This window comes from Gadus chalcogrammus, chromosome 4, assembly GCF_026213295.1.
Source record: "Gadus chalcogrammus isolate NIFS_2021 chromosome 4, NIFS_Gcha_1.0, whole genome shotgun sequence".
NCBI lineage: Eukaryota > Metazoa > Chordata > Actinopteri > Gadiformes > Gadidae > Gadus > Gadus chalcogrammus.
In genome coordinates, this window is record NC_079415.1 from 30,455,398 (window position 1) to 30,482,599 (window position 27,202).

Genomic DNA, 27,202 nt, shown 5'->3' on the forward strand with positions numbered 1-27,202 from the left:
CTAAATGCCATTAAACAATTAAATACAATGCAATTATAAAGTAATCAACGCTAATAAATGTCATTTGTAAAATAAGTGTTATCTGCTTAATGTTATTTCGTCTTGTGACGCTCAATGAATGAGCGCGAATGTTTGTGAATATTCATGAACCTTCCCACGTCATTGTTCGTCCGTTGCCAGGCAGGTTTGGAAATTTCGAACACAGATTACGTAGGCGGTACACGTTTCGCCCCCCGGTACAATTTTGGTCTCAAAAAACAGTCTCAGCTTCTCCAAAAACGTATCGGAAGCAGAAAGATAAGAATTGCTCTTCTCCTGACCCTTATGAAGGGCGAATTCAAATCGCCGTCAGAACAGGTTGGGGGAACCCAGTCTATCGTAATTGGGGATTAACAACTATTCTGTGCAAATGAAAGGAAATGAAAATGTGTTTCCTTCTTTATGTGGAAAGCCGGAGACCCCGGACACCATTTCAATCAAGGTTGAAGAGGATATTGGTGGGGGCATGCCCGCTGTAGGTTAGTAATACACATTGCATCCATGCAAGCAAACTGACCTACCAACTGAGAATGTACTCGATTCTAACTGCGCTGGTCCTCTTTTGAAAAGCATCATGACCGTCACCCTGCTAAAACACAAGGACTACTATACAGTTTATAGTAGAATGATTTAAATCTTCTTCATGACAGATGTCAGGAATGCTGAATCCGCTCTGATTCCCAGTATAACTACAGTATTGGTAAAGCAGGTGATCAGAAACCACAGATGACCTGGGTTGTGTCTTTATGACCTCCCCACATCCTTAAAAGGCGGAGACGTAGCGGTGCCTTCTCAGCTGACGCCTTTGACCCTTGACCCCCCCCAAGGGGAACAAGGAAAATGCATAATAAACAAAAAGACGTTAGAAAAAATACACTTCTTCCAATACACCAGTGTGTAAAAGTACATGCTGTATCCCTTATGTGCAAATAATTAATTAATACCATTACTTTCTCTCTTTGTTTCCTTTCTGAAGAAGACGGCAATGATATTAGAGACTGCAGCACGCGGCGCCACCTCGGAGAGTCTGCGTGTGGACGCCCCTTGCTCCTCCCACATGTCAAGTCACAACGGGGAGCTGCGCATCCTGAGCGTTTACGGACAAGGGGAGGGCCCACTGGCGGTGGATGGTTGGTGGAAGGTTTCTCCCAACAATGCCAATATGATCGTACACATGAGGACCCGACCAGACGAGAAGCCGTACGGGTGTGACCAATGCACGAAGCGCTTCAGTCTAAGTGAACACCTGAAGCGCCACATGAAGACTCACACCGGGGAGAAACCCTACAGCTGTGACCATTGCAAAAAGCGCTTCGCTCTGCATGGCAACCTGAATGTCCACATGAGGACTCACTCCGGCGAGAAGCCCTACAAGTGTGACCTATGCACGAAGCGCTTCAGTCGGAATGGAGACCTGAACGTCCACATGAGGACTCACTCCGGCGAGAAGCCCTACAAGTGTGGCCTATGCACGAAGCGCTTCAGTCGGACAAGCCACCTGAAGAGCCACATGATGACTCACTCCGGCGAGATGCCCTACAAGTGTGACCAATGCACGAAGCGCTTCAGTCAGACAAACTACCTTAAGATCCACATGAAGACTCACACCGGGGAGAAACCCTACAGCTGTGACCATTGCCTAAAGCGCTTCGCTCGGCATGGCGACCTGAACGTCCACATGAGGACTCACTCCGGCGAGAAGCCCTACAAGTGTGACCGATGCACGAAGGGCTTCAGTCAGACAAGCCACCTGAAGATCCACATGAAGACTCACACCGGGGAGAAACCCTACAGCTGTGACCATTGCCAAAAGCGCTTCGCTCAGCATGGCACCCTGAACGTCCACATGAGGACTCACACCGGCGAGAAACCCTACGGGTGTGACCAATGCATCAAGCGCTACAGTAAGAAAGGCACCCTGAAGATCCACCTGAGGACTCACTCCGGTTAGAAGCCCTGCCTGTTTGTGCATTTCAACGCCAGCCACAGCGACCCAAGCAATTTGAGTGTGCACATGCTCAAGCACACGGGCAATGGGGTGCTTTCACACATGGTAACGGGGCGCTTTGATTGAGACCTCTGTCCGGTATTTGTCGAAATTACTGCTTTTAGTTTTTCTTTTCATCAGGATTAAACACTTTCCAGCTTTTTGATTCGCTTTGTTTTGCTTTGTTTTAATTTTAGTAATTTATGTCTGTGTGATAAAGAACTTATTTCTCTGACTCTTCTAACAGCAAAATATTAGGAAACTCTCACATCGTGGGTAAATACAAAGAAAACATGTGAGGGGAGTATACCACGAACCTCGCTGAACATACCCATGCTTTCTTGGGAAAACCTGGTTCGACAGAGACGCAACTCGCAGTCGGAGTTAAATGGTTCCACGACACTCACTTTAGATTCAATTAGTCGAACCAGGTTTTCCGCTTTAGGTTCAATGCGCGTTCACATAAAAGGTGTGTTTATCACGTCATTTGACTCCCCCTTATGCAAAGTGAATCGAGCGTGCGTGGTGTATTATTATGAATTCCTACAAGGAATTCAAAGTCCAAATCACAGCCATGGGGAACATGCAAAAACCACAGTGTACATTGTACTCTATGGGTGTACATTTAACACTCACTTCGGGGTATATATAGGTCCAAGAGTTCAGTGTTCGCTGAACACTGTTAGAAGAGCAAAATATGTACTCCAAATTTAGAGTTACATTTGAACACTTTGAGAGTGCAAATGTACTCTATTAGTGGTACTTTTGGGCACTCATTCAGTGCTTCCTTACACCTGCAGTGTAAACCTAGAACCCCAGAGAGAGAAAATATGTACTCCAAGTCAGTGCTTTGTAGCACTTCGCAGAGCTGATTATTTAATACTTCTAGAGTGAGAATGTACTCTGACTGGTGTACAACCAACACCTTTGAGGTGAATTATCAACACTTCATGAATGAATAGTCTACACATTAGATTATTGCTGCTGTTGTTGTTACAGTGCATACATATATAATATAGTTAACATTATAGTTAAACTTTAATTATTTTACATCAAGAACCATATTTAGTTTTACATTTATATGATGTAACAAACAACTTGAAAATAAATAAATGTGTCCCCGTCAACCAATTAAAGGGGAATTCCGTTGTAAAACGGATTTGGGATAGGTTTTGTATGATAATGAGTTGAAACGTTCGTTTTGGAGCACAAAAAAACGCATATAGGCGCTTTCTTCAGTTGGCTGTTTTTAGCCGATTCTATCAAAACGCTATAAACTTGGAACAATGGGGCAGTGGTTATGGTAAAAACTAAATCGCTATTTTAAACCATTTAAAAGGCTAGAAGTAGCCCGACACTTCTTTGGTAGTTCAATAAGGGTATTAACATATAAAACAAGGCATTGAGAACTTTGTAAGTGTACAGATTGTTTATTAAAAAGTACATTTTATACACACAATACCATCAGTAGATCACCCGTCGACGCCATTTTGTTTTCAAGACTCGATAAGTAGATTGGCCAACACAGAGATTGTGACATCCATCAGCAACACACAAGCTCTGGCGGCATGCCATGGGACCTTTAAAAATAAAATAAAAATTATCAGGATACAATTACCCTGTGAAACTTCACTACACGATCCACAGCTTCCCGGATACTGATTTTGACAGCTCCCTTCTTTCCACTTGGAGGTGGTGGCAGGAGGTAGACCAGCAGGAGAAGTGAGGCCATGTCACTATCCCAACCTGAAAAGGGAGAGCACATACTTTGAGCATGAAATACACCTGATGAAAGCACATGACACAACATAAAAAGTTCTTGTCAATAAATAGTCAGCATCTTAAAAGGTGGCCAAATACAAACAGGTTATTATCATAGGACCCTTTTTAAAAAAAAAAAAAAGGGTCCTATGTTCCCCAGTCTCATACAAAGAGGGGAACATAGGACCCGGGGAACATAGGACCCGGGGAACATAGGACCCGGGGAACATAGGACCCGGGGAACATAGGACCCGGGGAACATAGGACCCGGGGAACATAGGACCCGGGGAACATAGGACCCGGTGAACATAGGACCCGGGGAACATAGGACCCGGGGAACATAGGACCCGGGGAACATAGACACGCTCCCACTAAATTAAAGCCACGTGCCTCGTTAGCATTAGCTAAAAATGTTAACGAGGCGTTAGCTAAATTGAAGACATGTGCCTCATTAGCATTGGCCATTAAGTTTGACGTTAGCTAAAATCGTTAGCATTTATAAGTTGGTTATCAGATTTAAAAGACGAAGAAATGCTGAATATTCTGCATTCAGGGTTTCTGCAGGTTTGAACAAGTTAAATGTAAGCCTCTAATACCTTCTTAAGACCCATTATGAATACAATTTCTGACCTATATGAAGGACATACGCACAACTAACTATGAAACATAGAAACCCTGTGCATTACTCACTTGGTACTTTTCTTACCTGTTTACATTCCCATGAAGTTCAAAGATGTCTTCGCTCACTCGGAGCAATTCCTTGGCGATATTGATTCAAGCCTCTCTAGTCAACCGTCTCTGCCGAAACAGTTTGGAAGAGGACAAACGGTCACATGTCTCTAGATTCAACCAATGAGAAGGCGCAGCGAGCCAATGACGAATCGAAACCTAAACCGACGTGCCGCCGGGATAGTTGGACACTCAACCGACCGTTGTACACTCAGGGAGTCCATCGTCCTAAAATAAACACTTAAATTACTCTACACCAGCATTATACTTAGAGACAACACCCAAGAGTGTTTCTGGTACACCCCAAAAAATGTACTTAGTGCCTATTCAACACCAAAGTGTATAAAATCTACTCTGGTCATGAATACTCTGGGATTTTAACACTTTGCGATTTGCTGTGTGGTTGCCCATAATATGGCTAGGGTAGCGTGCTGGCAAAAAATAGCCGTCCGTGTTAATTCGTAAGTGAAAAGATTCTACATGTTGTCTAAAAAATATCTTGGATCATCATGCCTTTTACCCCCATAGATGTGGTGCCAGCACGCTCCTACGAACATGGGGCCAAGTCAAAAATAAATATTAAAATAATATTCAATGTGGTAAGTTTTAAGCACTCATTTGAATAATTTCAGGTGAATCTAGCCTATGATTTGCAATGGCCTAGGCTCCAACCTTTAGTCACATGTTGATTACCTGCAGCAAATAAAAAAACACATTTAATACAACTGGGATGAGGACCGCTCCACCGCCCTTCACCACTTCGGAGGAGCTGGCTATCGCCAATAACGAAGGTCGGCCGATGATGGTAGGAGTGGAAGGGGGGGGTGTCCTCTGACCCCACTGCCTCGACTTCCAAGGCCTTTGTAATGAGTGTATTCATGTATTGGCAATGGACATCAATACTTGTCTTGCTAATCAAATTGTTGTGAAATTGTTGTAAATTAATTGTCATTTTTAGTTGAAGGTACATACATTAGTTTGGAGGAGCTGCCGACAATCAATCTCCAATCAGAGGTATATAACTATCAAAGCAAAGTGTCACGTATTCTTCTAAATGTTTAATTTCTGGACAGGATGTCCTACAATAGGGTTCCCTGATTCTAGCAGGAGACTGTCGCCCTGTGACTCCAGGGCGACTATGGAGGGGATTTTTCTGAACAATTCTCACAGCTATAGTATGAATTTGTAGAATAAAAAATGCCTAGGCCTAATTGTGTCACTGACATAGCGGTTATGTGTATGAGGCTGATGGTGGATGCTGCTGATAGTGGATGCCGATGGTGGCTGCTGCTGCTGGTGGCTTGAGCTGGCTGGGGCCGGATAACACTGCTGCTGCAGGTCGCTGCTGCTTGAGGCGATGGCTGCTTGAGCTGGCTGGTGGTGGCGAAGGATGGTGGTGTCACCTTCTGCTGCTAGTGGTGGCGGCTTGTGCTGGCGACGGCTGTTGGTGGTGGCGACTGCTGCGATTGTTGTCCTTCCTTTCGACCTGATGCACTTTACTATCCTTAACCTCAGCCTGATGTTTGTGGAGTATTTTCTTTTTTTAATTAATAACTTATAATATTCCTCCCTGTTCCTTCACTTTTTTCTTGTTTTACAAGTTAGACATACACGCACACCTGTTTACACATTTGTTGTTCTTGTTGCACACATGACTAACATTGTTTTATTTATTGATACCCCCTGGCTCTACTTTGCTGTTCTTGTTCACTTACTGTATGTTTGCTTTGTTGTTCTTAGTCCTTGTTCCCACTTGTTTTTGGTTCCATAAACCTCAGCCTGATATATCTGGCATCTCAAACACTGGGTCCAGCTTTACCATCGCCTATTCCTTTGCAGCGTGCGGATGTTAGGCAGTGGAATCTGCATTTGCTGCAGGGTTTCATAACCAGTGGTCCATTTTACTTGTATTGCTTTTTTAATTGCCTCCTTTCCTGACCGTATTCCTCTCTGGTTAACACTTACAATATTCATCCCTGTTCCTTCACTTTGTTGTTTTTCAAGTTGGACTCTCCGGTCTTCGGGAGCCGGTCTTCTTTCATTGCCGAAGGTTAAAAAGAAATCGGCTGGACAGAGAGCATTTGCCTATCGAGCCCCCTTTTTATGGAATAGGCTGCCATCAGCGATCAGGGAAGCTGACTCTGTGGAGCTATTCAAAGGGAAGCTCAAAACGCACCTCTACAATCTTGCATTTGGAGTGTGAAAACAACAGATGCGTAGTGAAGACTACTCTGTTTGCTTGTGCTTTTCTTATTACATTATACATTCCCACTATGTACTTTTCCGTTCTAATTCACTATTCTGTCAGTTGTAGCGTGCTGCGGGTGCTGGACTGGATGCCTGGACTCTCCTCATGGATAACCGGCCAGAACCCCATCACCATTTTAATATGATGTACATGTATTTACCTGTATGCCATTTGTGGCACCCATTGCACTCCTGACCATCCCTGGAAGAAGGGATCCCCTACACTGCGTTTCTTCTCAAGATTTCTTCCTTGCTGATTCAAGGGAGTTTTTTCTTGCCCGTGTGGGGGCATGGGTAAAGGGGGGTGTCACAAATATTTGGCCTGTTAAGCCCTTTGAGACTGTAATGGTGATTAAGGGCTATACAAATAAAATTGAATTGAAATTGAATTGACACACACACACATATTCTTGTTGTCTGACCCATTGTTTAATAAAAAAAATCTTTCATTTGTTATTCTTTAATATATGTGATACTTTGTGTTCGGCTTAGTCTTAAAAGTAGCATGGTTGTGTGGTCAGCTCCTGCCTCATCAGAAGAAGTTGCCTGGAAACTAAGGCCCTTTCCCATTCCTTAGCTCTAAAGAAAATCTCAGCCCTAGCCCTCGCTGTTGCGCGTGCACGCACCGTGGAGCAATGTCCCAATACCTCTTTAATGTAGCTTTAAGGGGTAAGGGGGAGGGCTAACATCCCCTCCAAATAGATATTTTCGATGGGCACCCTCAAAGCGCTTCAGTTCTGACTTGCTCCCACAATACCTTGCGAGAAAACGGAAAATCAAGAAATATCCTAGACAAGATGGAGGACGAAAAGATGCGACAGGATTGTAAAAACACAAATGTAAGTATTTTCTCTGTAATTAACTAGTAATTATTTTATTAATTATACTCTGCAGCCCGGCCGCAGGCTTCGAAGCCCGGCAGCGGACTCTCGGAAGTCCCCGGCCGACTTTCGCGGAAGATCGCGGAAGTCCCCGGCCGACTTTCTTAGGCCGCCCAACCCCGGTTCTCGGCCGGGATGCATGCCCGATCAAGGGCTCTGCAGCCCGGCCGTCGACCGGGCTGCAGACCGGGATGCATACGACCGGGCTGGATATCATGTCGTATGATATCCAGATCTTCCATGTTCTAGTGACTCCAGGTTAAAAATAAACTTTACTATACTAATATATTATATTAGAGTAGATTAGATTAGATTAGATTAGGCTTTATTGATCCTTTTGGGATGACTCCCTCAAGGAAATTGATTGTCCAGTAGCTTACAGAAAGAAACACAACACAATATTAAATTATATACAATATAAGATAAACAATACACTAAGATAACAATAAAAAGTAAACAGTAAACAATAAATATAATATAAGATAAGATAAACAATAAACTCTTAACTAACTAACTATAAAAAGTAAACAAAAAACAGTAAACAATAAACTCTTAGCTAATATAGAAAGTAATATTAGTAACATTATTAGTTATTAATTATTAATATTCTATAAGTAATATTATATATACTAATATATATATTATATTAGTAATATTCTATAAGTATTATTATACTAATATATTAGTAATATTACATGGTTAATCAATGTATTTTTTGGCAGTACTATATTGTGTACATAGCTATTATATATTGCACGTAACATATGGCCATATCACCCAGTTCTGGCATATAATTCCTAATTCCTTCTTATTCGTTTTCTTTCAGGACATCGTTGAATCCACTGCCACCAGCCCCCCCACCTCTCCCTCATGCTCCTCCACCCCAGGCACCTCTTCCACCACCCAGACACCCCTTCCAAGAGAAGAGTGCCAAGGAGCAGGCGAGGCATGAGGAGAGCGAGGCAAAGTTGGCGGAATGGTGGAGAAGATGTGATTCTCCACCATTCTCTCAAAAGATGAGAGAGGGTGTGTGTGTGTGTATTTTTAGGTGTGCGTTTGTGTGTATTTTTAGATGTGTGGTTCAGTGTTTCTTATTTAAATAAAGTGTTTCTTCTAAAGTGTTCTTGTTCTTAACCGATTATTATCTAAGGGAGCATTCACACTAGGCCTTCTGGCCGTGGCCGTGGCTGTTTTAGCACCTAACCGTGCTCAAATCTGCCAGTGTGAGTGTGGCCAGTCTCGCCAGGCTGTGCCAATTACAAAATATAAATACCATTTCAGGTTAAACATCTTTACAATGGGTCTTGCTCGTTGCCCGAGACAATGGCAGCCAGTCTGTCTCTTGTAACATTACCAGGGGTCTGGTTATCTGCTAGGGGGCACAGGGAGGCCATGATGACGTCACAGGGTAGGGTTGTCCCATTTGGTAGGGGATCGGTTAGGGTAGCAATGAGGGGTAGCAATGAGCATGAGCAATGAGGGTTAGGGTTGAGATGTAGGGTTGAGACAGTGAGCAAAGAAACGGGATTGGGCCTAAATGCTAAATGGACTGTTGCTACTCTGCTTTCTCAATCGCTCTCTGACCACGGGTACGTGAATCGGAATTACAAGCAAAATCAAGAAAATGTAATAGTCCAGTTGCGCTAAAATGAACATCTTGAATCGTCTTAAATTTCAGAACAGATGTAAGGTTAAGCCACTAAGGTCAAAAGCTTAGCGCTACCCATGCTTACACGAACGTAAAGCTTTACCTCAAACTTAAAAACGTATCTAAGTAGCTTGCAGTCGCCACCCTACCACTCCAAATGTAAAACTGACGTTTACAAATATGCAACAATGGTCAGAAAAGTACTTGTGTTTTTTAATTTATATTTACCATTCAATATTGCAATCGCTGCAGGCAGTCCCATTGAAGAACACGGCAGCGCGGCCTGTTTTTGAACTATACAGGCTTACATGAACCACGTGACCACCCTGCCGGCGAGATCAGAGAGTATCGCGACTCTTCTCTCTCATGGCTCTGGCACAAGCCCCCAGGAACACTGCATACTTCCGCAATCCACCAGTGCTCAGCGGCCAAGCCTGGTATTGCAGCTGTTTAAGCGGGCTGTGGACGGGTCCCTCAAATCATGGGACCTAGAAGTAGATATCTCCGTTCACTCCAATACAAGTGGGGAACAGGAATGTGTCTCCGCAAAAAATGTCTGGATATCAATTAAAGGCTCATAATTACCTTCATGCTATGTCCTACATTTTTTAATTTTTTTCTTTTCAAAACGCAACCTCAAGCGGTTTATTAGCTGTTATCTCGCTGGGGAAGAGGGGTGTGCAGCTGAAAGGAGTCGTAGTGAAACAAATGGCATCCGAGAGGGCCTAGTTCAGTGCTTCGTTAACGTGTCCGATTTTTGGACTGGTTCATCTGCTGCTCAATAACTCTCACGGTCCTCTGCTTGCGATCATTGTGATTCATCATGTATTGATCCATTTATTCAAAAGATCCAAAGACAAAGAACAGGTGCATTACGGTATCATTTTATATTGTTGTTGGACCGGAGTGGGGGAGTGGGCACGCATGCGTTCTATATTTCTGCATCCGGTACGTCACGGCCTAGGCCACGTGTCTTGGCCCCATTACGCGGAAGCAAATCGCTCCTGTATGTTACCCTGCGCCACTGAGCAGTTTGTATAGGAATGAATGGGCGGCCAGTCCGTGGTCCATCCTTTATTATGTCCATGCTCTGGCAGCATCTTTAGACGGATGAGGAAGCCGGAGCCATTACGTCATAGGCCACGCCTACTGGATACAAACGCAGCGCGGGAGTCGGATGAGGTCAGGAACATATGGGCGTCCCGTTGCTAGAACACGGCAGCGCCAAACATTTCACTGACGACTGCTTCCTCAACTTGGGCCAATACAGAGCTGGACTTGCTCAACGTCTGAAAATCAAGTCTGGATCAGTACCAACTCTCCTCGGCTCAGCTACAAACCTCGAAAAAGTAAGTTAACTAACGCCATATCATTGTGTTGCTGTACTGTATGTGGTTACCTTGTTCGCATCATAATGCTGCTTTAGCATTAGCGATACAGCTAACAGCCAAGTTACTGTCGCTAATGTTACGGTAGATAGTATCAGTTATGTGTGTAAATAAATACCATGGACCTATTATAGAGAAAGGACAGTAGGACACTAATACATGGCCGCCCATTCATTCCTATAAATACACACACTGTAAGTCGAGTGTGCATCTCAGCAAGCATGGGGCATCACACGAGAATGGGCACAATTCAACAAAGGGGCTACAGGCACTTATCTCTACTGCTTGGATACCAAGGGAATGCAATGTTTAACAATGTCTGCTCATACTACAACAAACGAATACAACTGTATTCTACCGGCCACTGGACCGCAGTAGTTCTAGCGTTTTACTGATGAGGAGATTGACCTGTTAAACTCATCCTAAATACATATGGTGCGTTCCAGGTAACCCGTGTTTTCGCCCCCTTCTACCCTCTTGTACTCCCAGATATAACTGGTTATTAACGGGCAAGAAAGTGTACCTGAAACGCACTATTATTCTGATTAAAATCAAAGGGTTATTAGCCGATTTCGGCGGAGCTTGATGTCATGGTATTGGGTTGTTGAGATGAACTATAAAATATGTAAACAAATCAAGGATGTAATATCATTTCATAGAACTCATTTTAAGTATTATGCTAATGTAATTCACTAAACATGCTTCTCTTGTATCTTCTTACAACTTGCACCTGGAATACATACAAGGTAAAAAATTGAGTACTGATTTTTCTTTGTTCTCTCTACGCAGGCCAGCTCATCAAGTGCTTACATTCAGCAGCTTCTCTCAAGGGATGTTGCCTGCCAGACAGAAAACCTGGAAACGCATATTTGTAGGCACAAAGCTGTCCTTAAAGTCTATGCAGCCCCATTTTAAAAGTGAAGGTGTGTACATTACTCATTGAGTATTTTTTTTCTTTGATTTGGTAGATTCTAGGCAGCATAAATTCTAGGCTGATACTAGATTCTAACTGCGCTAAAAAGCCTGGTCCTCTTTGGAAAAGCATCATGACCAGCGCCCTGCTAAAACACGAGTCAAACTTGGGTGTTGCATTTCAAAGATGGAATCAGCCAAGAGCCCAGAATGGTTTCAAGACAGATGCCACATGAGCTGGTTTATCATTCTCAAACATAAATGAATTCATAATGCATGAATGTTAGCTGATCAGCTTAGAGGGAAGGAGACGTTGTTGCTTTTTAGTGTCGAAATAGAATGGCGCTTCGCAGCTCATGTTGTGATCAGATCATTTTGCGCTGGTGTTCGTTGAGTGTCCTTAACCTGGCCAACCACTTGAGCTTTGAGTCTAGGGAGGAGGGTGCTGGAGGAGACGTCCCTCTCCAAAACTGTGAATCTGTGTCTGCAGTACACATTTTAAACCCCCTGTGTCATTGTTGCGTACATTTAAATAATTTCTTTCCCGTGCACAAATACACAATGCCTCCCTTTATGCAAATAATGTATCAAAACAATTACTTTTTTTCTCCCTCTGCAGAAGACTGCGATGCCTTTGGAGACCGTAGCACTCAGCGTGGCGCCAAATCAGAGAGCCTGGGTGTTGTCGCCCCTGGCTCCTCCTCCCACATGTCCAGTCACAGCGAGGAACTGGTGGTTAGCAGAATAAAGAAATATTTTGGCATTTTTACACTTGTAAATAGTTAATCGCTTTTTAGCCCACATTCAGATGTGAACTCATTCTTGCATGCGAGGGTCTTGAATCCAAAAAAAAAAATAGGCTGGCAAGACATTGAAATTGCAGGGCGTGCCAAGCCACGACCGAACCAGCTTGGCAGTGTAAAAACGCCTAATCTGTCGGTAGTGGGGATTGAAAACTATTCTGTGAAAATGACAGAATATGTCTTGTGTTTGTTTCCTTCTTTATGTGGAAAGCAGCAGACCCCAGACACCATTTCAATCAAGCTTGAAGAGGATATTGGTGGAGGCTTGCCCGCTGGAGGTTAGTAATACACATTGCATCCATGCAAGCAAACAACCTACCAACTGAGAATGTACTCGACTCTAACTGCGCTGGTCCTCTTTTGAAAAGCATCATGACCGTCACCCTGCTAAAACACAAGGACTACTATACAGTTTATAGTAGAATGATTTAAATCTTCTTCATGACAGATGTCAGGAATGCTGAATCCGCTCTGATTCCCAGTATAACTACAGTATTGGTAAAGCAGGTGATCGGAAACCACAGACGACCTGGGTTGTGTCTTTATGACCTCCCCACATCCTTAAAAGGCGGAGACTTAGCAGTGCCTTCTCAGCTGACGCCTTTGACCCTTGACCCCCCCAAGGGGAACAAGGAAAATGCATAATAAACAAAAAGACGTTAGAAAAAATATACTTCTTCCAATACACCAGTGTGTAAAAGTACATGCTGTATCCCTTATGTGCAAATAATTAATTAATACCATTACTTTCTCTCTTTGTTTCCTTTCTGAAGAAGACGGCAATGACATTAGAGACTGCAGCACGCAGCGCGGCGCCACCTCGGAGAGTCTGCGTGTGGACGCCCCTGGCTCCTCCCACATGTCAAGTCACAACGGGGAGCTGCGCATCCTGAGCGTTTACGGACAAGGGGAGGGCCCACTGGCGGTGGATGGTTGGTGGAAGGTTTCTCCCAACAATGCCAATATGATCGTACACATGAGGACCCGACCAGACGAGAAGCCGTACGGGTGTGACCAATGCACGAAGAGCTTCAGTCGGAAAGGCAACCTGAAAATCCACATGAGAACTCACACCGGGGAGAAGCCCTACAGGTGTGACCAATGCACGAAGAGCTTCAGTCGGAAAGGCCACCTGAAAATCCACATGAGGACTCACTCTGGGGTGAAGCCCTACAAGTGTGAGAGAAGCGAGAAGCCCTACAAGTGTGACCAATGCACGATGCGCTTCAGTCAGAAAGGCACCCTGAAGATCCACATGAAGACTCACACCGGGGAGAAACCCTACAGCTGTGACCATTGCAAAAAGCGCTTCGCTCGGCATGGCGACCTGAACGTCCACATGAGGACTCACTCTGGAGAGAAGCCCTACAAGTGTGACCAATGCACGATGCGCTTCAGTCAGAAATGCACCCTGAAGATCCACATGAAGACTCACTCCGGCGAGAAGCCCTACAGGTGTGACCAATGCCCGAAGTGCTTCAGTCTGAAAGACCACCTGAAGACCCACATGAGGACTCACTCTGGGGTGAAGCCCTACAAGTGTGACCAATGCACGATGCGCTTCAGTCAGAAATGCACCCTGAAGATCCACATGAGGACTCACTCTGGGGAGAAGCCCTACAAGTGTGACCAATGCACGATGCGCTTCAGTGTGAAAGGCAACCTGAAGATCCACATGAGAACTCACACCGGCGAGAAGCCCTACAGGTGTGACCAATGCACGAAGGGCTTCATTGTGAAAGGCACCCTGAAGATCCACATGAGGACTCACTCCGGTTAGAAGCCCTGCCTGTTAGTGCATTGCAACGCCAGCTACAGCGACCCAAGCAATTTGAGTGTGCACATGCTTAAGCACACGGGCAATGGGGTGCTTTCACACAGGGTAACGGGGCGCTTTGATTGAGACCTCTGTCCGGTATTTGTCGAAATTAATGCTTTTAGTTTTTCTTTTTATCAGGATTAAACACTTTCCAGCTTTTTGATTCGCTTTGTTTTCATTTTAGTAATTTATGTCTGTGTGATAAAGAACTTATTTCTCTGACTCTTCTAACAGTAAAATATTAGGAAACGTTCACATCGTTGGTAAATACAAAGGAAACATGTGAGGGGAGTATACCACGAACCTCGCTGAACATACCCAGCTTTTCTTGGGAAAACCTGGTTCGACAGAGACGCAACTCGCAGTCAGAGTTAAATGGTTCCACGACACTCACTTTAGATTCAATTAGTCAAACCAGGTTTTCCGCTTTAGGTTCAATGCACGTATTATTATGAATTCCTACGAGGAATTCAAGGTCCAAATCACAGCCAAGGGGAACACGGTTGCCCATAATATGGCTAGGGTAGCGTGCTGGCAATAAATAGCCGTCCGTGTTCATTCGTAAGTGAAAAGATTCTGCCTATTGTCTAAAAATATCATGTATCGTCATGCCTTTTACCCCCATAGATGTGGTGCCAGCACGCTCCTACGAACATGGGGCCAAGTCAAAAATAAATATTAAAATAATATTCAATGTGGTAAGTTGTAAGCATCCATTTGAATAATTTCAGGTGAATCTAGCCTATGATTTGCAATGGCCTAGGCTCCAACCTTTAGTCACATGTTGATTACCTGCAGCAAATGAAAAGAAAACCAATAATACGACTGGGAGGAGGACCGCTCCACCGTCCTTCACCACTTCAGAGGAGCTGGCTCTCGCCTATAACGAAGGTCGGCCGATGATGGTAGGAGTGGAAGGGGGGGGGTGTCCTCTGACCCCACTGCCTCGACTTCCAAGGCCTTTGTAATGAGTATATTCATGTATTGGCAATGGACATCAATAATTGTCTTGCTAATCAAATTGTTGTGAAATGATTGAGTGTAAATGAATTGTCATTTTTAGTTGAAGGTACAAACATTAGTTTGGAGGAGCTGCCGACAATCAATCTCCAATCAGAGGAATATAACTATCAAAGCAAAGTGTCACGTACACTTCTGAATGTTTAATTTCTGGACAGAATGTCCTATAATAGGTTTCCCTGATTCTTGCAGGAGACGGCCGCCCTGTGACTCCAGGGCGACTATGGAGGGGGTTTTTCTGAACAATTCTCACGGCTATAGTATGAATTTGTAGAATAAAAGATGCCTAGGCCTAATTGTGTCACACATAGCGGTTATGTGTATGAGGCTGAAGGTGAATGCTGCTGCTGGTGGCTTGAGCTGGTGCCGGATAACACTGCTGCTGCAGGTCGCTGCTGCTTGAGGCGATGGCTGCTTGAGCTGGCTGGTGGTAATGATAATAATAATAAATGAAATTTATATAGAGCTTAATATGGTACTCTAAGACGCTTGACGTTCTTCTCTAAGCGCCACCACGCTTGACGTGGTGGCGAAGGACGGTGGTATCGCCTTCTGCTGCTAGTGGTGGCGGCTTGTGCTGGCGGCGGCTTTTTTTTATTAATAACTTAATATTCCTCCCTGTTCCTTCACTTTGTTTTTGTTTAACAAGTTAGACATACACGCACACCTGTTTACACATTTGTTGTTCTTGTTGCACACATGACTAACATTGTTTTATTTATTGATACCCCCCCTGGCTCTACTTTGCTGTTCTTGTTCACTTACTGTATGTTTGCTTCGTTGTTCTTAGTCCTTGTTCCCACTTGTTTTTGGTTCCACAAACCTCAGCCTGATATATCTGGCATCTCAAACACTGGGTCCAGCTTTACCATCGCCTATTCCTTTGCAGCGTGCGGATGTTAGGCAGTGGAATCTGCATTTGCTGCAGGGTTTCATAACCAGTGGTCCATTTTACTTGTCGGACCCATTGTTAAAGGCACCCAGTGCAACTTTATGTAAACATTCAATGAAAAATAAACATTCAATTTCTAGTCTTTTTTACACGTAGTAAGTTTCAATAACTCCATACCATTACATATCGACATTCAAGGAGCAAAAATGAGACGTCGTTGTGTGGTGAGAACTGATAGAAAATCGTAAACAACAACAATCGCCGGTGGGGAGAAGCCATCTTTCCATTGACTGGAAGCCTGCTTTATTTATTGTAGGTTACAAAAAATAAAGAAAATGGCGGCATTGTTGTTGTTATCGATTTTGTATCAGTTCTCACCACACAACCGACGTCTCATCTTTGCTGCTTAAATGTCGGTATGTAATGGTATGGAGTTATTGAAACTTACTACGTGTAAAAAAGACTAGAAATGTAATGTTTATTTTTAAGCCTTGAAAGTTGCACTGGGGGCCTTTCATAAAAAAAATCTTTCATTTGTTATTCTTATATGTGATACTTTGTGTTCGGCTTAGTCTTAAAAGTAGCATGGTTGTGTGGTCAGCTCCTGCCTTATCAGAAGAAGTTGCCTGGAAACTAAATGCTAAATGGACTGTTGCTACTCTGCTTTCTCCATCGCTCTCTGACCACGAGTAGGCCTACGTGAATCGGAATTACAAGCAAAATCAAGAAAATGTAATAATAATAATACATTTAATTTAGAGGCGCCTTTCAAGACACCCAAGGTCACCTTACAGAGCATATGGTCATCATAAATCGTTTAAAAAACAAGACATTGTGGAAAAAAAATTAAATAAATAAACATAATAAATAAAAGATGTTTAAAAATATTTATATTTAGTCCAGTTGCGCTAAAATGGACATATTGAATCGTCTTTGATTTCAGAACAGATGTAGTAAGGTTAAGCCACTAAAGTCAAAAGCCTAGTGCTACATGCTTACACGAACGTGAAGCTCACCTCAAACTTAAAAACGTATCTAAGTAGCTTGCAGTCGCCACCCTACCACTCCAAATGTAAAACTGACGTTTACAAATATGCAACAATGGTCAGAAAAGTACTTGTGTTTTTTAATTTATATTTACCATTCAATATTGCAATCGCTGCAGGCAGTCCCATTGAAGAACACGGCAGCGCGGCCTGTTTTTGAACTATACAGGCTTACATGAACCACGTGACCACCCTGCCGGCGAGATCAGAGAGTATCGCGACTCTTCTCTCTCATGGCTCTGGCACAAGCCCCCAGGAACACTGCATACTTCCGCAATCCACCAGTGCTCAGCGGCCAAGCCTGGTATTGCAGCTGTTTAAGCGGGCTGTGGACGGGTCCCTCAAATCATGGGACCTAGAAGTAGATATCTCCGTTCACTCCAATACAAGTGGGGAACAGGAATGTGTCTCCGCAAAAAATGTCTGGATATCAATTAAAGGCTCATAATTACCTTCATGCTATGTCCTAAATTTTTTAATTTTTTTCTTTTCAAAACGCAACCTCAAGCGGTTTATTAGCTGTTATCTCGCTGGGGAAGAGGGGTGTGCAGCTGAAAGGAGTCGTAGTGAAACAAATGGCATCCGAGAGGGCCTAGTTCAGTGCTTCGTTAACGTGTCCGATTTTTGGACTGGTTCATCTGCTGCTCAATAACTCTCACGGTCCTCTGCTTGCGATCATTGTGATTCATCATGTATTGAACCATTTATTCAGAAGATCCAAAGACAAAGAACAGGTGCATTACGGTATCATTTTATATTGTTGTTGGACCGGAGTGGGAGAGTGGGCACGCATGCGTTCTATATTTCTGCATCCGGTACGTCACGGCCTAGGCCACGTGTCTTGGCCCCATTACGCGGAAGCAAATCGCTCCTGTATGTTACCCTGCGCCACTGAGCAGTTTGTATAGGAATGAATGGGCGGCCAGTCCGTGGTCCATCCTTTATTATGTCCATGCTCTGGCAGCATCTTTAGACGGATGAGGAAGCCGGAGCCATTACGTCATAGGCCACGCCTACTGGATACAAACGCAGCGCGGGAGTCGGATGAGGTCAGGAACATATGGGCGTCCCGTTGCTAGAACACGGCAGCGCCAAACATTTCACTGACGACTGCTTCCTCAACTTGGGCCAATACAGAGCTGGACTTGCTCAACGTCTGAAAATCAAGTCTGGATCAGTACCAACTCTCCTCGGCTCAGCTACAAACCTCGAAAAAGTAAGTTAACTAACGCCATATCATTGTGTTGCTGTACTGTATGTGGTTACCTTGTTCGCATCATAATGCTGCTTTAGCATTAGCGATACAGCTAACAGCCAAGTTACTGTCGCTAATGTTACGGTAGATAGTATCAGTTATGTGTGTAAATAAATACCATGGACCTATTATAGAGAAAGGACAGTGGACTAATACATGGCCGCCCATTCATTCCTATAAATACACACACTGTAAGTCGAGTGTGCATCTCAGCAAGCATGGGGCATCACAAGAGAATGGGCACAATTCAACAAAGGGGCTACAGGCACTTATCTCTACTGCTTGGATACCAAGGGAATGCAATGTTTAACAATGTCTGCTCATACTACAACAAACGAATACAACTGTATTCTACCGGCCACTGGACCGCAGTAGTTCTAGCGTTTTACTGATGAGGAGATTGACCTGTTAAACTCATCCTAAATACATATGGTGCGTTCCAGGTAACCCGTGTTTTCGCCCCCTTCTACCCTCTTGTACTCCCAGATATAACTGGTTATTAACGGGCAAGAAAGTGTACCTGAAACGCACTATTATTCTGATTAAAATCAAAGGGTTATTAGCCGATTTCGGCGGAGCTTGATGTCATGGTATTGGGTTGTTGAGATGAACTATAAAATATGTAAACAAATCAAGGATGTAATATCATTTCATAGAACTCATTTTAAGTATTATGCTAATGTAATTCACTAAACATGCTTCTCTTGTATCTTCTTACAACTTGCACCTGGAATACATACAAGGTAAAAAATTGAGTACTGATTTTTCTTTGTTCTCTCTACGCAGGCCAGCTCATCAAGTGCTTACATTCAGCAGCTTCTCTCAAGGGATGTTGCCTGCCAGACAGAAAACCTGGAAACGCATATTTGTAGGCACAAAGCTGTCCTTAAAGTCTATGCAGCCCCATTTTAAAAGTGAAGGTGTGTACATTACTCATTGAGTATTTTTTTTCTTTGATTTGGTAGATTCTAGGCAGCATAAATTCTAGGCTGATACTAGATTCTAACTGCGCTAAAAAGCCTGGTCCTCTTTGGAAAAGCATCATGACCAGCGCCCTGCTAAAACACGAGTCAAACTTGGGTGTTGCATTTCAAAGATGGAATCAGCCAAGAGCCCAGAATGGTTTCAAGACAGATGCCACATGAGCTGGTTTATCATTCTCAAACATAAATGAATTCATAATGCATGAATGTTAGCTGATCAGCTTAGAGGGAAGGAGACGTTGTTGCTTTTTAGTGTCGAAATAGAATGGCGCTTCGCAGCTCATGTTGTGATCAGATCATTTTGCGCTGGTGTTCGTTGAGTGTCCTTAACCTGGCCAACCACTTGAGCTTTGAGTCTAGGGAGGAGGGTGCTGGAGGAGACGTCCCTCTCCAAAACTGTGAATCTGTGTCTGCAGTACACATTTTAAACCCCCTGTGTCATTGTTGCGTACATTTAAATAATTTCTTTCCCGTGTACAAATACACAATGCCTCCCTTTATGCAAATAATGTATCAAAACAATTACTTTTTTTCTCCCTCTGCAGAAGACTGCGATGCCTTTGGAGACCGTAGCACTCAGCGTGGCGCCACATCAGAGAGCCTGGGTGTTGTCGCCCCTGGCTCCTCCTCCCACATGTCCAGTCACAGCGAGGAACTGGTGGTTAGCAGAATAAAGAAATATTTTGGCATTTTTGCACTTGTAAATAGTTAATCGCTTTTTAGCCCACATTCAGATGTGAACTCATTCTTGCATGCGAGGGTCTTGAATCCAAAAAAAAAAATAGGGTGGCAAGACATTGAAATTGCAGGGCGTGCCAAGCCGCGACCGAACCAGCTTGGCAGTGTAAAAACGCCTAATCTGTAGGTAGTGGGGATTGAAAACTATTCTGTGAAAATGACAGAATATGTCTTGTGTTTGTTTCCTTCTTTATGTGGAAAGCAGCAGACCCCAGACACCATTTCAATCAAGCTTGAAGAGGATATTGGTGGAGGCTTGCCCGCTGGAGGTTAGTAATACACATTGCATCTATGCAAGAAAACAACCTTGATCAACTGAGAATGTACTTGATTCTACCTGCGCTAAAAGCCTGATCCTCTTTGGAAAAGCATCAGGACCAGAGCCCTGCTAAAACACGAGTCAAACTTGGGAGTTTCATTTCAAAGATGGAATCAGTCAAGAGCCCAGAAGGGTTTCAAGACAGATGCCACATGAGCTGGTTTATCATTCTCAAACATCAATAAATTCATAATGCATGCAATGTTAGCTGATCAGCTTAGAGGGAAGGACACGTTGTTGCCTTTTAGTGTCCAAATAGAAATTGTGCTTGCCTCGCTTGTCATGTTGTGCTCAGATCACTTTGCGCTGGTGTTCGTTGAGTGTCCTTAACCTGGCAAACCACTTGAGCTTTGAGTCTAGGGAGGAGGGTGCTGGAGGAGACGTCCTTCCTCAAAACTGTGAATCTTTGTCAGCAGCTCACATTTTAAACCCTCTGTGTTAGGGCTGGGCGATTTTTTCGGTTTAATCGATTAATTTGCATTTTTTCTTTCCTACGGTTTGTGAAATGGCTGAACCGAAAAATCGCGATTTAAAAACAGTTCTAGACTCTTCCGATTTGTTTTGCTGAATAGACTCCGTAGTAGCCTCCTCTCTCACTTTCCAGAACCCGCGCAAAACTCAGCCTACTGCAATCACATTCACCTCGCCCCTGACAGACTTGGGGGAGAGCCGGGTCGATTGAAACACTTTTCAGTTAAACGTCTTTTGCAAAGATGACGTTATGTATAAAAATAATTTGTGATCAACAACTCACATGTGTGTTCTCTTAGTTACAAGCAGTGGTGTAGTCTACGTGATACGCAGGTATACGCCGTATACCCACTAGGAACGCACCAGGATTTGCGTATACCCACTTAAAAATGTGCACGGATACGTATCAATCGTCTTGTGACAGATCTTTCACTTCTGTGTTTATTTTTCGGAAATATCGGTTGGGTATAACTGCAATAAAATACTTTAAGCAGGGGAAGTTATCTCCTACATTCACCATTCATAAAATTCCCGCTCGCGCTCTGCCCTGTCTCTGTTACGAAGCGCGAAGCTGCCCCTGCATCTCTGCACGTTAGTTGGCGGGCCGAGCCCCTCCTTCTCGCGTGTGTGTGCGTGCGTGCGTGTGTGTGTGTGTGTGTCCAGTCCTCCCATATTAATGTGTAAACCACATAATAAGTAGTCAACAGAAGACAATGTTTTAATCCCACTTTATATCTCCTTGTTACTTTTAGATGAGAACCCCTGGCCAGCCTTTCAGACTGGGTGTCAGGCTAGGGAATTTAAAAACAGGCATCCTTGGTTAGAGTGGAGGGAAAAAAAGTTATAGGTAAATGTCAGCCAACATACAGTTGGTATACACAATTGAAATTCATAATGTTAATCACTATGCAAATGAGAGTATAGCTAATTCATGGTCATTTTTAAGGTGCAGTAATTTCACACTTTTACACAATTAAATTACTGGTATGTTAGATAACAACACTAAGAGCTCAAATTAGAGCAATTGAAAGAGTGAAACATTAGTCTCCTGTCATCTCCTTCTCATGCACTGGTTAGCAATGGATGTAAACAGTTCATTCAATTATTCTGAGTAGATTTTGTCCTTGTTTAGCATTTGCTATTGCTACTATAGATATACAAAGGACAACTTGTCATTTTTGTGTTCTATTTGTTCATACTGTTATTAAAACTGATAAACCTACTCAGCTTTCCATGATTGTTGATAATCGTTATACTCTTAAATCAGCGGGTTGTAGACCCCTGCGTTGGTGAGTGAAGTGCGACACCCCATAAGCACACGTACATGGGTTTCAATGGAATTTGTTTAGAGAAAAACAGAAAAAAAAAATCGAGGTTTAAATCGAAAATCGTCCATTAGTTAGAAAAAATCGAGATTTTATTTTTAGGCCAAATCGCCCAGCCCTACTCTGTGTCAATGTTGCATACATTTAAAAAGTTTCTTTCACGTGTAAAAATACACAATGCCTCCCTTTATGCAAATAATGTATCAAAACAATTACTTTTTTACCTTTTTTTTCTCCCTCTGCAGAAGACTGCGATGCCTTTAGAGACCGTAGCAATCAGCGCAACGCCACCTCAGAGATTCTGGGTGAGGACGCCCCTGGCTCCTCCCACATGTCCAGTCACAGCGAGGAACTGAAGATTCTGAGTGTCTACGGTAAAGGGGAGGGCCCTCTGGCGCTGGACGGCCATGACACCCTCTTCACCGCGTCAGAAGTGGAGGCCCTGAACTCGCTGTCTGCGGACCACAGCGCGGCCAAGAGCCTGGAGCGCGGCGAGCGGCTGGTCCGCCACGAGGAGCTGAGTGTCCAGGTTGGAAGTCGTCTTCTTATTCAGCATCCAAATGAGAGGCTTCCTTTGTTACAACTCCAGCACACACCCTTAGAAAGCACACACCTCTATGATTTAATGAGTCGTACGTGTAGCCTGGCTATTTCCAGACTCGTTGGTCTAGGGAAGCTGCTGTCATTTTCTTCAGCACAAGAGGCTTGATCAACTTGTTCAACTGACTCTGTACGCAAATGGCTGCTTGCCGTCGCTTCCCTGTCGTCATTGTGTTAATCCAGCCAATAGGGCGCCAGGGGGAAAAGCCAACTAGTTGATTGGCACTGTCGCACCAAAATTGTACCGGGGTGAAAATTGTACCACCTACGTAATTCGCGTTCGAAACATTACGTCATCGTTCGACACGATTGTCCGTTGCTTCGCGCCCATGTTGCCAAAGAAGAAATAACATAATACAAACACTTTTTTTTACTTTATATTTGTATTGTATTGAATTTAGCTAGTAAACTGAGTGTTTTAAAGTGTATCATAGTTTAGCTAGCTTGTGTTAATACACTCAGTTTACTAGCTAAATGCCATTAAACAATTAAATACAATGCAATTATAAAGTAAGCAACGCTAATAAATGTCATTTGTAAAATAAGTGTTATCTGCTTAATGTTATTTCGTCTTGTGTCGCTCAATGAATGAGCGCGAATGTTTGTGAATATTCATGAACCTTCCCACGTCATTGTTGGTCCGTTGCCAGGCAGGTTTGGAAATTTCGAACACAGATTACGTAGGCGGTACACGTTTCGCCCCCCGTTACAATTTTGGTCTCAATAAACAGTCTCTCAGCTTCTCCAAAAACGTATCGGAAGCAGAAAGATAAGAATTGCTCTTCTCCTGACCCTTATGAAGGGCGAATTCAAATCGCCGTCAGAACAGGTTGGGGGAACCCAGTCTATCGTAATTGGGGATTAACAACTATTAAGTGCAAATGAAAGGAAATGAAAATGTGTGTCCTTCTTTATGTGGAAAGCAGCAGACCCCGGACACCATTTCAATCAAGGTTGAAGAGGATATTGGTGGAGGCTTGCCCGCTGTAGGTTAGTAATACACATTGCATCCATGCAAGCAAACAACCTACCAACTGAGAATGTACTCGATTCTAACTGCGCTGGTCCTCTTTTGAAAAGCATCATGACCGTCACCCTGCTAAAACACAAGGACTACTATACAGTTTATAGTAGAATGATTTAAATCTTCTTCATGACAGATGTCAGGAATGCTGAATCCGCTCTGATTCCCAGTATAACTACAGTATTGGTAAAGCAGGTGATCGGAAACCACAGATGACCTGGGTTGTGTCTTTATGACCTCCCCACATCCTTAAAAGGCGGAGACTTAGCGGTGCCTTCTCAGCTGACGCCTTTGACCCTTGACCCCCCCTAGGGGAACAAGGAAAATGCATAATAAACAAAAAGACGTTAGAAAAAATATACTTCTTCCAATACACCAGTGTGTAAAAGTACATGCTGTATCCCTTATGTGCAAATAATTAATTAATACCATTACTTCTCTCTTTGTTTCTTTCTGAAGATGATGGCAATGACATTAGAGACTGCAGCACGCAGCGCGGCGCCACCTCGGAGAGTCTGCGTGTGGACGCCCCTGGCTCCTCCCACATGTCAAGTCACAACGGGGAGCTTCGCATCCTGAGCGTTTACGGACAAGGGGAGGGCCCACTGGCGGTGGATGGTTGGTGGAAGGTTTCTCCCAACAATGCCAATATGATCGTACACATGAGGACCCGACCAGACGAGAAGCCGTACGGGTGTGACCAATGCACGAAGAGCTTCAGTCGGAAAGGCAACCTGAAAATCCACATGAGAACTCACACCGGGGAGAAGCCCTACAGGTGTGACCAATGCACGATGCGCTTCAGTCAGAAAGTCACCCTGAAGATCCACATGAAGACTCACACCGGGGAGAAACCCTACAGCTGTGACCATTGCAAAAAGCGCTTCGCTCGGCATGGCGACCTGAACGTCCACATGAGGACTCACTCTGGGGAGAAGCCCTACAAGTGTGACCAATGCACGATGCGCTTCAGTCAGAAATGCACCCTGAAGACCCACATGAAGACTCACTCCGGCGAGAAGCCCTACAGGTGTGACCAATGCCCGAAGTGCTTCAGTCTGAAAGACCACCTGAAAATCCACATGAGTACGCACTCCGGGGAGAAGCCCTACAAGTGTGACCAATGCACGATGCGCTTCAGTCTAAGTGAACACCTGAAGCGCCACATGAAGACTCACACCGGGGAGAAACCCTACAGCTGTGACCATTGCAAAAAGCGCTTCACTCGGCATGGCAACCTGAATGTCCACATGAGGACTCACTCTGGGGAGAAGCCCTACAAGTGTGACCAATGCACGATGCGCTTCAGTGTGAAAGGCAACCTGAAGATCCACATGAAGACTCACACCGGGGAGAAACCCTACAGCTGTGACCATTGCAAAAAGCGCTTCGCTCGGCATGGCGACCTGAACGTCCACATGAGGACTCACTCCGGCGAGAAGCCCTACAAGTGTGACCGATGCACGAAGCGCTTCAGTCAGACAAGCCACCTGAAGAGCCACATGAAGACTCATCCGGGGAGAAACCCTACAAGTGTGACCGATGCACACAGGGCTTCAGTCAGACAAGCCACCAGAAGATCCACATGAAGACTCACACCGGGGAGAAACCCTACTAGTGTGACCGATGCACAAAGGGCTTCAGTCTGAAATGCACCCTGAATATCCACATGAGAACTCACACCGGCGAGAAGCCCTACAAGTGTGACCAATGCACGAAGGGCTTCAATGAGAAAGGCAACCTGAAGATCCACATGAGGACTCACTCCGGCGAGAAGCCCTACAAGTGTGACCAATGCACGATGCGCTTCAGTCGGCAAGGCACCCTGAAGAACCACATGAGGACTCACTCCGGTTAGAAGCCCTGCCTGTTAGTGCATTGCAACGCCAGCTACAGCGACCCAAGCAATTTGAGTGTGCACATGCTTAAGCACACGGGCAATGGGGTGCTTTCACACAGGGTAACGGGGCGCTTTGATTGAGACCTCTGTCCGGTATTTGTCGAAATGACTGCTTTTAGTTTTTCTTTTTATCAGGATTAAACACTTTCCAGCTTTTTGATTCGCTTTGTTTTGCTTTGTTTTCATTTTAGTAATTTATGTCTGTGTGATAAAGAACTTATTTCTCTGACTCTTCTAACAGTAAAATATTAGGAAACGTTCACATCGTTGGTAAATACAAAGGAAACATGTGAGGGGAGTATACCACGAACCTCGCTGAACATACCACGAACCTCGCTGAACATACCCAGCTTTTCTTGGGAAAACCTGGTTCGACAGAGACGCAACTCGCAGTCAGAGTTAAATGGTTCCACGACACTCACTTTAGATTCAATTAGTCGAACCAGGTTTTCCGCTTTAGGTTCAATGCACGTATTATTATGAATTCCTACGAGGAATTCAAGGTCCAAATCACAGCCAAGGGGAACACGGTTGCCCATAATATGGCTAGGGTAGCGTGCTGGCAATAAATAGCCGTCCGTGTTCATTCGTAAGTGAAAAGATTCTGCATATTGTCTAAAAATATCATGTATCATCATGCCTTTTACCCCCATAGATGTGGTGCCAGCACGCTCCTACGAACATTGGGCCAAGTCAAAAATAAATATTAAAATAATATTCAATGTGGTAAGTTGTAAGCATCCATTTGAATAATTTCAGGTGAATCTAGCCTATGATTTGCAATGGCCTAGGCTCCAACCTTTAGTCACATGTTGATTACCTGCAGCAAATAAAAATAAATTTAATACGACTGGGAGGAGGACCGCTCCACCGCCCTTCACCACTTCGGAGGAGCTGGCTCTCGCCAATAACGAAGGTCGGCCGATGATGGTAGGAGTGGAAGGGGGGGGGTGTCCTCTGACCCCACTGCCTCGACTTCAAAGGCCTTTGTAATGAGTATATTCATGTATTGGCAATGGACATCAATAATTGTCTTGGTAATCAAATTGTTGTGAAATGATTGAGTGTAAATTAATTGTCATTTTTAGTTGAAGGTACAAACATTAGTTTGGAGGAGCTGCTGACAATCAATCTCCAATCAGAGGTATATAACTATCAAAGCAAAGTGTCACGTACTCTTCTGAATGTTTAATTTCTGGACAGAATGTCCTATAATAGGTTTCCCTGATTCTTGCAGGAGACGGTCGCCCTGTGACTCCAGGGCGACTATGGAGGGGGTTCTGAACAATTCTCACGGCTATAGTATGAATTTGTAGAATAAAAGATGCCTAGGCCTAATTGTGTCACACATAGCGGTTATGTGTATGAGGCTGAAGGTGAATGCTGCTGCTGGTGGCTTGAGCTGGTGCCGGATA

The 27,202-nt window shown here is 44.1% G+C and overlaps 1 protein-coding gene across 1 annotated transcript; it reads left to right on the forward strand.

Moving 5' to 3' along the window:
- Positions 1 to 1,098: 1,098 nt before the first annotated feature.
- On the forward strand, positions 1,099 to 27,202 carry LOC130380473 (zinc finger protein 431-like). The gene is given in 5 exon segments (XM_056587698.1): positions 1,099 to 1,985; positions 13,388 to 14,170; positions 24,566 to 25,399; positions 25,402 to 26,931; positions 27,025 to 27,202. Coding segments are annotated over 4 exon segments (2,745 nt in total). The 5' UTR covers positions 1,099 to 1,201; the 3' UTR covers positions 25,746 to 26,931; positions 27,025 to 27,202.